Source organism: Bolinopsis microptera, chromosome 4 (assembly GCF_026151205.1).
Source record: "Bolinopsis microptera isolate Bmic1 chromosome 4, MBARI_Bmic_1.0, whole genome shotgun sequence".
NCBI classification, from domain to species: domain Eukaryota; kingdom Metazoa; phylum Ctenophora; class Tentaculata; order Lobata; family Bolinopsidae; genus Bolinopsis; species Bolinopsis microptera.
This window is the reverse complement of record NC_087075.1, coordinates 5,134,259-5,147,247: the sequence shown is the minus strand read 5'-3', so window position 1 is coordinate 5,147,247 and position 12,989 is coordinate 5,134,259. Positions and strand designations below refer to the sequence as shown.

At 42.9% G+C, this 12,989-nt stretch overlaps 1 protein-coding gene across 2 annotated transcripts in view; it reads left to right on the top strand.

Moving 5' to 3' along the window:
* The window catches only part of LOC134813862 (xaa-Pro dipeptidase-like), a 48,528-nt gene that overhangs the window by 25,175 nt on the left and 10,364 nt on the right, over positions 1-12,989 (top strand). The window contains exons 3-9 of one of the 2 annotated variants that reach the window (XM_063821745.1): positions 121-193; positions 550-1,832; positions 10,578-10,665; positions 11,065-11,175; positions 11,461-11,588; positions 11,943-12,116; positions 12,353-12,397. In XM_063821745.1, coding sequence (XP_063677815.1) covers positions 1,582-1,832; positions 10,578-10,665; positions 11,065-11,175; positions 11,461-11,588; positions 11,943-12,116; positions 12,353-12,397 — 797 coding nt within the window. In that variant the 5' untranslated portion in view covers positions 121-193; positions 550-1,581. Of the gene's footprint in view, positions 1-120; positions 194-549; positions 1,833-10,341; positions 10,371-10,577; positions 10,666-11,064; positions 11,176-11,460; positions 11,589-11,942; positions 12,117-12,352; positions 12,398-12,989 lie in introns of both variants that reach the window. The other variant, XM_063821747.1, reaches the window with a different exon arrangement.

Below are 12,989 nucleotides of genomic sequence, written 5' to 3'. Positions count from 1 at the left end.
ATATTATACAAAGTGTTAAATGAAAGACGTGTTACACAAAATCATGAACTGAACGATACGACTGACCAATTTGTCGAAAGTAATGTTCTGACCAGCAAACTAACATAATAATAATTACAGATATACCTCCGGAGCCTCGAGAGGGGCTCAGAATAGCAGTTAAACTTCCTTGTGGGCAAAGACTCTGCAGAAGGTTTATTATTTTAGTATTATAAAAAAGTCCATAATCTCGGTTGTTCAACACTAAGTCTCGCTTGAATGACTTAAATGTACATCTTTGTTGGGTATATTTTAATGTCGAAGCGTGTAATAAATGTTAGAATTTATTTATTTATTTATTTTACTTATAGGGTACAATTTGTTTATGATAACTCATATTGTTTTTTAAAGCAGTGCTAAGTACGGTTGGCAACATTATATGATTTACTAACTGTGCTGATTGCTGTTTCTGAAATCTCATATTTTATTGTGCTCTAAAAAACGATTATAGAGGCATGTTACATTGATAATGATACTGATAAGTTAAACAATTGACTCTTGTTATCCTAGGTTTACCAAGACCACAAGAGTCGGATCACTCCACTCCTGGATAAAAAGCGAGCTAACCCAACGTGACGAAAACAAGATGGACGCTGAAGATGGCCTCCAAAACTCAGAAACATTTGTTCTAAAACTGGTAGCTCCACCCTGTACCAGCAAGATACTTGAAGATGAGAACAGTTCTCTGAGTGATTATGAGATATTTTCTGACACTTTGCTGGTTTTGGAAAATGACTGATATACTTGCGTGTGACATTTAATCAAGTGTTAAATGTTTGTTTTTAATTTTATGCTGTAGATCAGGTCATGTCGGTTGCATAATACATTACTTCCTTAACTTTTTTTCATATTATTAAGTTACAGTTATTAGTTATACTCAGCACTCGTCTCAGCACACTCGCTCACTTTAGATCACATGGGACTCTGATACTGAACGATAATTGAATCGGAGAGGGTGCAAATTTCCGCACGTTCGTTAAAAATCCAAAACCAAAAATAGAATATGGATCTAGTGGAATTTAAGAAACGTTTGATCAGACTGTAGATCGGCATCCTGGAGGGAAGGTGAACTGTATTTGTAATTGTTTGGACACGTGACAGTGATTCTGGTTTTTGATTTGTCAATGCTGAAAGCCTAGCTGATTGGATGATCTCTGTCACGTGTCAAAACAAACACAGTTCACCTTCTTCCACCAGTATCCAGATCAACAGAACCTAATTAGCAGCCAGCGGAATCTCATTACCTACTAAAGGTGGGGCTAAGTATGATATACTGGGGATCACTTAATTACTTAAACAGGGTAACTGGACACGGACAATATTAGACAGTTTAAACACCCGTCCTCAGATGGCAGGAAATTCGATAAAGGCATCGCCCTGTAATCAGATAAACGGAGAACTTGGCAAAGTAAACACGGATTAAGAAAATCATATTATTTATTTTTCTCTGCAACATTTTCATCCACATCTCACGGCTGGCTTATCGATACAAACCGCCATTTCTTGCAATCCCACAAAGAGTTTTGTTCCGATTTTCCCGTTATGTTTAAACCTTGCATTGCTGTTTTGTTTTGTTGTGTTACGCTTTGCGCTGCGCCTCCAGTAGATCAAGACAAGCGCTGCGCAAAAGAGCGTGACACCCTACAAAACTGCATGTGTCGTAAGAGTTTCCCAACAAGTCTTAATGTAGAGAAGCCAACTGAGGAGTGTAAGGAGAAGAAGAAGGCGATGTATAACTGGTCTAAGTGTAGGGGGGCGGAGGGGTATTTGTCAAGACGATGCGGGGTTATGAGGTATTATTTTTAGATTATCATATTAGCATAATATGCACAATGAAGAATGATACATTTTGTTATACTGCGATCTGCAATCTTGTTTGTTTGTTTGGGGCTGGCTTTTACACCAGTCAATGTTTACTCAAAATATATAATAATTGTAATAATCAATATTAATCCCCGAAGGGCACGCAAATTACATGTCATCGAACTCATAGTTATTTCGTCTAGATTTTATCAGTTGATTCTGATGACCCTGATCTGCAAACACATTTGAAAGCTTAAATGTTTATATCAAATTCTTTACTTGATAATACTGTCGTAGGTGTTTTATCAGTATAGGTTTGCGCTAGTTGGCAGTGAAATATGGAATGTGCTGTCAGGATGGCACGATAAGTGATTAAGATGGGACACTGATATAATAGTGAAAGTTGAGCTGCATATGTTAGGTTGCTATTAAGTGTCGGCTGTTCTTTTTGATTTACGAAATCCTGGTGAGTTATGGAGTGGAAACTTTTTGTTTGAAGTTAAAATAATTAAAGTAATTGAGCCCATGTCTTATCAGCACCTGCTTGTGCAGCTATCTTGACAGTGAGAAGACAGTGAAAAATGTGGCATATGGTTGATAGTGACTAGTGTGCTAACCGTCTAGTTTTACTTATTCCTTAGGTTATTCTCGGTAGTTGATTTGTTGAGTGCCTGATCTTGCTGATTTACGTAGCCCGGGTAAATTATGGGGGGGGGGGTGTCACGTCCGTCTATGTCCGCTTGTCTCATAGAATCCAAAAAGGACAGGACATAGGCGGACATAGACGGACATAGGCGGACATAGGCGGACGTAGGCGGACATAGACGGACATAGGCGGACATAGGCGGACATAGACGGACATAGGCGGACATAGGCGGACATTAATGGACACCTAAATTGCTAAATAAAATGTTCAATTTTTGCTGTTATAGGGGGATCATGTTTTTTGTCCGTTCGGTACCCTATATTTTCAAAACGGACAAAAAATAGAGCGGACAAAAACGGACAAAAATGGAAATAACATTTAGATGCTTCCTCCTCCTACTCTTCCTCCTCCTCCCCCTGGGTCTTCCTGATCTTCCTCAGTCCTCTTCCTCCTCCCCTCCTCAGTCCTCCTCCTACTCCTCCTCCTCGTCCTCAGTCCTCCTCATCAGTCCTCAACAGTCCTCCTCCTCCCCAGTCCTCCTCCTCCTCCTGAGTCCTCCTCCTGGGTCCTCCTCCTCTTCATCCTCCTCCTCTTCCTCCTCAGTCCTCAGTCCTCCTCCTCATCCTTCTCCTCAGTCCTCCATCCTCCTCCTCAGTCCTCCCCCAGTCCCCCTCCTCCTCCTCCTATTCAGTCCTCCTCCTCCTCCTTCTCAGTCCTCCTCAGTCCTCCTCCTCCTCCTTCTCAGTCCTCCTCAGTCCTCCTCCTCCTCCTCCTCCTCTTCCCTCTCAGTCATCCTCCTCAGCCATCCTCCTCAGTCCTCCTCCTCCTGGGTCCTCCTCCTCCTCTTCATCCTCCTCCTCTTCCTCCTCGGTCCTCAGTCCTCCTCCCCCTGGGTCCTCCTCCTCATCCTTCTCATCAGTCCTCCTCCTCCCCAGTCCTCTCCCAGTCCCCCTCCTCCTCCTCCTCCTATTCAGTCCTCCTCCTCCTCCTCCTCAGTTCTCCTTAGTCCTCCTTCTCATTTCTCCTAAGTCCTCCTCCTGAGTCCTCCTCCTCTTCCTTCTGAGTCCTCCTCCTCAGTCATCCTCCTCAGCCATCCTCCTCAGCCATCCTCCTCAGTACTCCTCAGTCCTCCTCCTTCTCAGTCATCGTCAGTCCTCCTCCTCAGTCCTCCTCAGTCCTCCTCCTCCTGGGTCCTCCTCCTCCTCCTGGGTCCTCCAGCCTCCTGGGTCTTCCTGATCCTCCCCAGTCCTCTTCCTCCTCCCCTCCTCAGTCCTTCTCCTACTCTTCCTCCTCGTCCTCAGTCCTCCTCATCAGTCCTCAGCAGTTCTCCTCCTCCCCAGTCCTCCTCCTCCTCCTGGGGCCTTTTCCTGGGTCCTCCTCCTGGGGCCTTTTCCTGGGTCCTTCTCCTGCTCAGTCCTTCCCCTCCTCAGTCCTCTTCTTCCTCTTCCTCCTCCTCCTCCCTCTCAGCCATCCTCCTCAGCCATCCTCCTCAGTCCTCCTCCTTCTCAGTCTTCGTCAGTCCTCCTCCTGAGTCCTCCTCCTCCTCAGTCATCCTCCTGAGTTCTCCTCCTCCTCCTCCTCCTCCTCCTAGGTCCTCCTTCTGGGTCCTCCTCCTCCTCCTCCTCCTGGGTCTTCCTGATCCTTCTCCTCCCTCTCAGTCATCCTCCTCAGCCATCCTCCTCAGCCATCCTTCTCAGACATCCTCCTCAGTCCTCCTCAGTCCTCCTCCTCCTCCTGGGTCCTCCTCCTCCTCCTCCTCCTGGGTCCTCCAGCCTCCTGGGTCTTCCTGATCCTCCCCAGTCCTCTTCCTCCTCCCCTCCTCAGTCCTCCTCCTACTCTTCCTCCTCGTCCTCAGTCCTCCTCATCAGTCCTCAACAGTTCTCCTCCTCCCCAGTCCTCCTCCTCCTCCTGGGGCCTTTTCCTGGGTCCTCCTCCTGGGTCCTCCTCCTCCTGGGTCCTCCTCCTCCTGGGTCCTCCTCCTCCTGGGTCCTCCTTCTCCTGCTCAGTCCTTCTCCTCCTCCTCCTCAGTCCTCTTCTTCCTCTTCCTCCTCCTCCTCCCTCTCAGCCATCCTCCTCAGCCATCCTCTTCAGCCATCCTCCTCAGCCATCCTCCTCAGTCCTCCTCCTTCTCAGTCCTCGTCAGTCCTCCTCCTGAGTCCTTTTCCTCCTCAGTCATCCTCCTGAGTTCTCCTCCTCCTCCTCCTCCTCCTCCTCCTAGGTCCTCCTTCTGGGTCCTCCTCCTCCTCCTCCTCCTGGGTTTTCCTGATCCTTCTCCTCCCTCTCAGTCATCCTCCTCAGTCATCCTCCTCAGCCATCCTCCTCAGCCATCCTTCTCAGCCATCCTCCTCAGTCCTCCTCAGTCCTCCTCCTCCTCCTGGGTCCTCCTCCTCCTCCTCCTCCTGGGTCCTCCAGCCTCCTGGGTCTTCCTGATCCTCCCCAGTCCTCTTCCTCCTCCCCTCCTCAGTCCTCCTCCTACTCTTCCTCCTCGTCCTCAGTCCTCCTCATCAGTCCTCAACAGTTCTCCTCCTCCCCAGTCCTCCTCCTCCTCCTGGGGCCTTTTCCTGGGTCCTCCTCCTGGGTCCTCCTCCTCCTGGGTCCTCCTTCTCCTCCTCAGTCCTTCTCCTCCTCCTCCTCAGTCCTCTTCTTCCTCTTCCTCCTCCTCCTCCCTCTCAGCCATCCTCCTCAGCCATCCTCCTCAGTCCTCCTCCTTCTCAGTCCTCGTCAGTCCTCCTCCTGAGTCCTCCTCCTCCTCAGTCATCCTCCTGAAATCTCCTCCTCCTCCTCCTCCTCTTCCTCCTAGGTCCTCCTTCTGGGTCCTCCTCCTCCTCCTCCTCCTGGGTCTTCCTGATCCTTCTCCTCCCTCTCAGTCATCCTCCTCAGTCATCCTCCTCAGCCATCCTCCTCAGCCATCCTTCTCAGCCATCCTCCTCAGTCCTCCTCAGTCCTCCTCCTCCTCCTGGGTCCTCCTCCTCCTCCTCCTCCTGGGTCCTCCAGCCTCCTGGGTCTTCCTGATCCTCCCCAGTCCTCTTCCTCCTCCCCTCCTCAGTCCTCCTCCTACTCTTCCTCCTCGTCCTCAGTCCTCCTCATCAGTCCTCAACAGTTCTCCTCCTCCCCAGTCCTCCTCCTCCTCCTGGGGCTTTTTCCTGGGTCCTCCTCCTGGGTCCTCCTCCTCCTGGGTCCTCCTTCTCCTCCTCAGTCCTTCTCCTCCTCCTCCTCAGTCCTCTTCTTCCTCTTCCTCCTCCTCCTCCCTCTCAGCCATCCTCCTCAGCCATCCTCCTCAGCCATCCTCCTCAGTCCTCCTCCTTCTCAGTCCTCCTCAGTCCTCCTCCTGAGTCATCCTCCTCCTGAGTCATCCTCCTCAGTTCTCCTCCTCCTCCTCCTCCTCCTAGGTCCTCCTTCTGGGTCCTCCTCCTCCTCCTCCTCCTGGGTCTTCCTGATCCTTCTCCTCCCTCTCAGTCATCCTCCTCAGTCATCCTCCTCAGTCATCCTCCTCAGCCATCCTACTCAGCCATCCTTCTCAGCCATCCTCCTCAGTACTCTTCAGTACTCTTCAGTACTCTTCAGTCCTCAAAATGTTTGTCTGCTAATGTCCACCAATGTCCGCTAATGTCCATCCAAGTCCGCCAATGTCCGTCCGGGTCCGCCAATGTCCGTCCGAGTCCGCCAATGTCAGTCCGAGTCCGCCAATGTCCGTCCGAGTCCGCCAATGTCCGTCCGTGTCCGCCAATGTCCCAAAAAACACGTCCGTTGTCTCATAGAATCCAAAAAGGACAGGACATAGGCGGACATAGACGGACATGACACCCCCCCCATTATGTAACAGAAAAGTTGGCCATTCTTCATCGTTTCCTGAGCTTTGTAGTTCTATCATTACACGCTTTGCTGATTTCTTATAAATGCTTATTGAGAAAATGCTAGATGGGCAAGTTATGCGACTAATGTTGTGCTCGGTTATAGCTAATATAGGACCTTTATACAGAACACTAGCGCGTAGATCTGGTTGAGAGTACGTTGTTAGCCAGTCGATATTGTCGTCATAAGACGTGCCATACTTTGGTAAATCGGGAGGAAATAAGTCTTTTATCGACGACGGCAGAAGGCCAGGCATGTAATTTAACTTGTGCATCAGAGTCAGAGCATTTTTTATGATTACCCCGTGTACAGTTAATATTTCGTACTCTTTAAACGTAGCTTTAGTATGATCCGGAAGTTTACCATCTTTGTAATAGTAATTCACGTAACCCGGCATAACTGCTCGTATTCCCTGTTTTTGTTTAGTGAACAGTGAGTCAATGTGAGATTTTGCAGCAAAACCCCAAACGAGCGAACAGAAATTTAAGTGAGATTGTACAAAACTTTGGAAAATCTGTAAGCGTGCTTTGATTGGTAATTTGCGTTTTATTTTGAACATAACACCTATAAACCGTGACATTTTTGTTTTGACAGCTCGAATGTGGCTGGCCCAGTTTAGTTTGTCGTCGACAATAACTCCTAAAAATCTGGCCTCCGTTTTGCGTTCAATAGGAGTGTTGTCAATTCTTACCTGTAGAGACGATAAGTCTACCCGTCTTTTGGAAAATACCATATAGCAAGTCTTCTTTAAATTAAGAGCTAAGCCGTTTGAGTAAACCCATTTTATCAACAGATCTGCATACACTCCATTTTACATTCATAATATGAGCTCCACGTTTGGTAGGATTTCAATGTTTGATTTAAGAAATTCGATCCGGGTCTGAAGGGTTGGAATTACTGTTATCATGACTCTTTTCTACTAATATCACGATTTAATATTGCACAGTCCCTAGTATTTGGTAAACTCTTCCAAGGCACTCGTACATTCTCTCAAAAAACGCATGATATTTTTGTTTTAATGCTGTAATGTTTCTGTTTTATTTGTAATGTCAGTCAAAATTAAGGATTACTGTAATTAATTTGACCACTGACCTTTTGGCCGTCCAAATTTTGACTATAATCTCGTGACGCAGAAATGAATCACAACAGTGACATGCACATGATAAATATTAAAACATGAAGACAGAGTCACAAGGTTCCCTCTTGAATAACAACAAGCAAATTTAACTACCTAAAAGCAAATTATACTACCTACTTTAAAGTCACATGGTGTTTAAATTCATTTATAAGCGTTATTATTATATACGTTTACATCTATTATACCTATAAGACTATTTACAACTTTATAGTTTTGTATACTCCATTAATACCATATAAATATTTAAAATGGTAACGAAAGTCTGAAGCGAGCACAACATAGCTGCAAAACTGGGCTCATTCACATTAACTTATGACAAAAATACAATTAAAAGACATCAATCATTCTGGTGTTTCTCAATTTCTGAAGAAAATCAATAATTCAACATAAACCACTTCCAGTCCCCCCTCTTTTTCCAAATCCCGTTCTAAATGTGCGGTAAATTAAATCAGTCGTAAATTAAAGAAGTTTTTGGTTACACCTTGCCAACTAATCAGATCAGCGTTTTTTGGTCACATGTTTTATCTTTCCGTCCCGTGAGAACTGAGAGTGTGTTCATTGTTCATTCCAGTAATATTATTCTGTGTTTAGTTTTTTGCTGGTTCATCAGTTCATTTTAGAACTGAGTGTACTTTTATTGATGTTTTGTAGAGTACGATGTAATGATGATTATTGTAAAGAATGTGTCAAGGATTTTACTGTACAGTGTAGATAATATAATATATAATATGTTAATACGATCTAGTGAATATGCAACGTGTCGCTATAAAATGGATTTATATAAATAATGATAATACTAATATTACTGTAAAGGACCGTTTACATATTATAACTTAAGCCAGTCTAAGGAGGAGGAGGGGTTTAAAAAAGTAATTTCTACGCAATAGTTATATTGTGTAAAGTTTGTTACAGAGAGGGAGGGGACCTAAGATGGCCAAAATATGGCTTACTAAATATTTGAAAAATCCCTAATGGATTTATATAAATATAAATATTACTGATATTGAAGCAATGGATTTGCTTCCCGAATAATGATAATATATTTGCTTCGAATCGAATATGTAATATTTATAATATATAACGTAAAGCTCAGTGTTGACCACTATTTGTACATTACATAATTTGTAAGTAGCTATCACATGCATGTTGATCGTGACATGATGGTCAAACTTTTTATTGGCACAAACACGGACATGTTGTTATAATAAGTTCTGCGGAGTGAGTTCTGCGGAGTAATAAGGGGTGATGAGTTTTTACTATATTTGTCCTACAGTTCCTGTTTTTCTGGGGAAATATTTCAGAGCGCATGATTTTTTAAAGTAATCAAAAATTTATGATGACTGGTTGTTGGTTATCTTAGCGCACGTTTTTACTAATAAGTAATATGTTGAATATTTTGTGTAATGTGTATAGGTACTCAAGGTACAACTTACACTCAATTCTTTTGATAAACAAAAATATTGATTGATTGAGGAGCACTACCCAGAGGCATTACTCGGCACTAACGCCTTAAAATCTTTAATTGCAATCAAATAAAGTGTTGTTCTCAATAATTGTTCAAGGGTCGACCGAGTCCTCGGCCTCGGCCTCGGTTTTACCGAGGAATGGCGATTTTTCCTCGGTCAGGAGGACAATTCCTCGGTTCGCCTCGGCCTCGGTGAAAAATAGATTCGAAATTCCTCGGCCTCGGCGAAATTTGACGATTTTACCGAGGATTTGACCGAGGATTTTTGTTGAAATTTTGGGAATTTTTCTACAGACTTACAGAGGTTAATGTAAACGAATTTGTAAAATTGAAAATAAAACGACCAATTGACCAGGACACAAAACTAAAAATATCATAGTCTAAGATTCATCGTCTGATGAAATGACAATATCTGAGCACTCTGAATCAGAATAATCTTCTGTGCACAGCTCAGAAGGGGGACAGTCCTCTTTATTTGGGGCTTCAAATTCATTTGGACAGGGGCCGAAGTCGTCCCCAAATGTTCCGATGTTCTTTTTGAGAAACAAGCACCCCTCAAAGTTTGTTGGCTTAAGGCTGAGGCGATTTAACTTCAGGATGTGCCCTGCTGTAGAAAACAATCTCTCTGGTGCTGCTGAGCTCGCCGGCGCAGATAGATATTTCTTTGAACACTCAGCAAGGTTCGGATAGCTCTGCTTATTAGCTTTCCAGTAAACTAATGGTTGAAATGATAAATCAACTCGAGAGTCTTTTAAGTATCTGTTAGCTTCCTTCCTTATCTTCTCACTATTTTCTTCGAATTCATCGTCTAGGTACAGTGCGCTTTTCCTAATAAACAATGCCCTTTTTCCCAACAATTTTTCTGCCAAAATTCCTCGGCCTCGGCCTCGGTCAAAATTTGCACTCCTCGGCCTCGGCCTCGGCCTCGGTAAAAAAAAAGAAACCTCGGTTGTCTTCGGCCTCGGTCTTAACTAACTGTATTTTCCTCGGCCTCGGTCGAAAATCCTGCCCTCGGTCGACCCCTGTAATTGTTGGCAATTTAATTGTAATTATAAAGAAAATTATAATATATATTATTTCAGTTAATTCTCATCCGTAATTATTTCTCTTTAAACAAATTTTCTCATCAAGCATCAAATTATGATGGTGAACCGACGCAAATAAGCACTTAGCAGACTGATCGAAAACGGTCCACTGACCGACGAACATACTGACCGACGAACATATTGACAAACGCACATATTGACCGACGAACATATTGACCGACGACAATCTACCGATAAGCTAACAAACTGACACACGGAAAGATTTTACAACAATGCACACCGATCAGCAAACTATTAAATCGCTGCAAATATAATGAAAACTTTGTTATTTTTCATCACTTTAATCTATTATAGCTGGTCTTATCGTGACTCCAGAATGCCGTAAGTGTACAGTGTGTTCTGAAAGTTTCTAGAAGTTTCTAGAAGGATCTAGAAGGATCTAGAAGTGAAGGGCAAACAGAAAATATTTAAAAACTGTTACAAAATAATATTCGACTTTTATGATTTCAAGAGGCACTAGTTGCCGATTTTTTAGTGTCCCAATTATTTTAATACATGACGTCACGTGACATTGTTTCCTCGTCTCAGGAACACGAAAGATATCCCCGATTACTACCAGATGGGCCCGGGGACCTTAAAGATCCCTAATGCCCTTTTCAAGGACAACCGAAAACGGGTAAGCCAACTGCCAAGTAACCTTCTCTCATTGCCTATTTCATGAGCCTCATTGCCTATTCTGAATTACTCTGAACCAGGGACAAAATGAAATCGCGGCATGTGCGGGATCGCGATTTTTCCCATTTTTTTGCGACAAATTTTATATGTCGCGGTATCGCGATTTTTGGCCAAAATAATCACTATTTTCTTTTGTCCCTGCTCTGAACTGTTTTAGGCATTTTTTGGCTAGTCTGTTTACATTTATAAAACTCAGATCTGTGACCAACACATTTACATTTATAAAACTCAGATCTGTGACCATCACATTTACATTTATAAAACTCAGATCTGTGACAAACACATTTACATTTATAAAACTCAGATCTGTGACCAACACGTTTACATTTATAAAACTCAGATCTGTGACCGACTGGTATCTAAGAATGTACCCCGGGGAGCTGTTATGTTATTTGAAGGAGGAATACAGGAACAACAGTACGATACTGATAGAGACATAGAGTTCCAACAGGTTTAATTTACTTTAATTAATTATTTATTAATTACCGTAATTAATTAAATTTGATTTACTACCAAGTTCAGCTCTTCTGTACAAGTCTACTAACCTAAATTTGATAATCTTTGTTAAAATTGTGTTAAAATTTCAACTTCTAAAATGTCAGGAATCCTACTAACCTATTTGATATCTTTGTTAAAATTGTGTTAAAATTTCAACTTCTAAAATGTCAGGAATCCTACTAACCTATTTGATATCTTTGTTAAAATTGTGTTAAAATTTCAACTTCTAAAATGTCAGGAGTCCTACTTCATGTGGTTGTTCGGTGTGATGGAGGCTGACTTCTACGGAGCTGTAGATGTTGATAACTGTGAGAGTATTCTCTTTATGCCTCGTCTTCCTGCTTCCTACGCCGTCTGGATGGGCGAGTCAGTATTTTTATTTAGCAGTTTATAATTGCGAGTCAGTATTTTTATTTAGCAGTTTATATTTGCGAGTCAGTATTTTTATTTAGCAGTTTATATTTGCGAGTCAGTATTTTTATTTAGCAGTTTATATTTGCGAGTCAGTATTTTTATTTAGCAGTTTATATTTGCGAGTCAGTATTTTTATTTAGCAGTTTATATTTGCGAGTCAGTATTTTTATTTAGCAGTTTATATTTGCGAGTCAGTATTTTTATTTAGCAGTTTATATTTGCGGTCTATAAAGTTGTGGATTCTAATAATGAATAGTCTATTTAACTATAAACTATAAACCAACCCTAGAGGCTGTTCTCCCCCAGACTAAAAACACCAGAGTACTTCAAGACACGGTACGGAGTAGACAGGGTTCACTACTCAGACGAGATAGTCACAATCCTCAACCAGCTCAGACCCTCTGCTCTTCTTATCATGGACGGGACCAACAGTGATAGCAAGAGCCATTTCCAGGCTCCCAGCTTCGAGGGCATGGACCAGTGAGTGTTTTGTTATTTTCTTAGGTGATCGCACCACGTGACTTCATCAATCATCATACCACGTGACGTCATCATACCACGTGACTTCGTCGGGTCTCGGTCCATCAATGAAGAATCACGATTATTTCTTAAATAATTTACTTAATTTAATACTTTATTATCGGTGATTGATCGCAACTGTGTACTAAGGTCTGCTCATGCAACATAAATAGAGATTTGAATTCTTTATTTTGTAGGTTCAAGGTGGACACAACTACGCTATACAACGAGATCGCAGACTGGTGAGTTACTATAAAATCAGTTATAAAGCAATGAAAGGCATTAGTTTGGTCAAATCAAACAGAACATATATGCTATCAGACTTTCATGTTACAGTTTCTTGTCATCATCTATCTATCTATGATCTAGCTCCGTTATATAAATTGTATGGATTTTTATTTGCCGATAACGATAAAAGTTTTGTATAACTATAAGTATTCCCTAATCGATACTTTTTATACCGCATCAAAAAAATCAATCACAACCAAAGTTATGGATAGTCCTGGCGTAAAATGTAATGTGAGCTAGTTATGACGTTTCATAGAGCACGGCAACGCACGTTGCTAATTATCTGTTCTTGCTCGCGCATGTGCAATCTCTTGATGTTGCTAAGCAATGACGCAGGTAACCTTCGATGAAATTACGCCATTATTTGAACGTTATTTTTTTCCTCATATCACTTCCGACGTTAATTATAGAAAATCTAAAGCCTTAATCAAAATTCTAAGAATGCTATATCCTTTTCCTATCCTTTTTTACGACCCTGCTAAACATGGTGAGGTTTCAACTCCATTTGCGAGCTGAAATTGGCCACGCCAGATGGTCGGTTTTTGG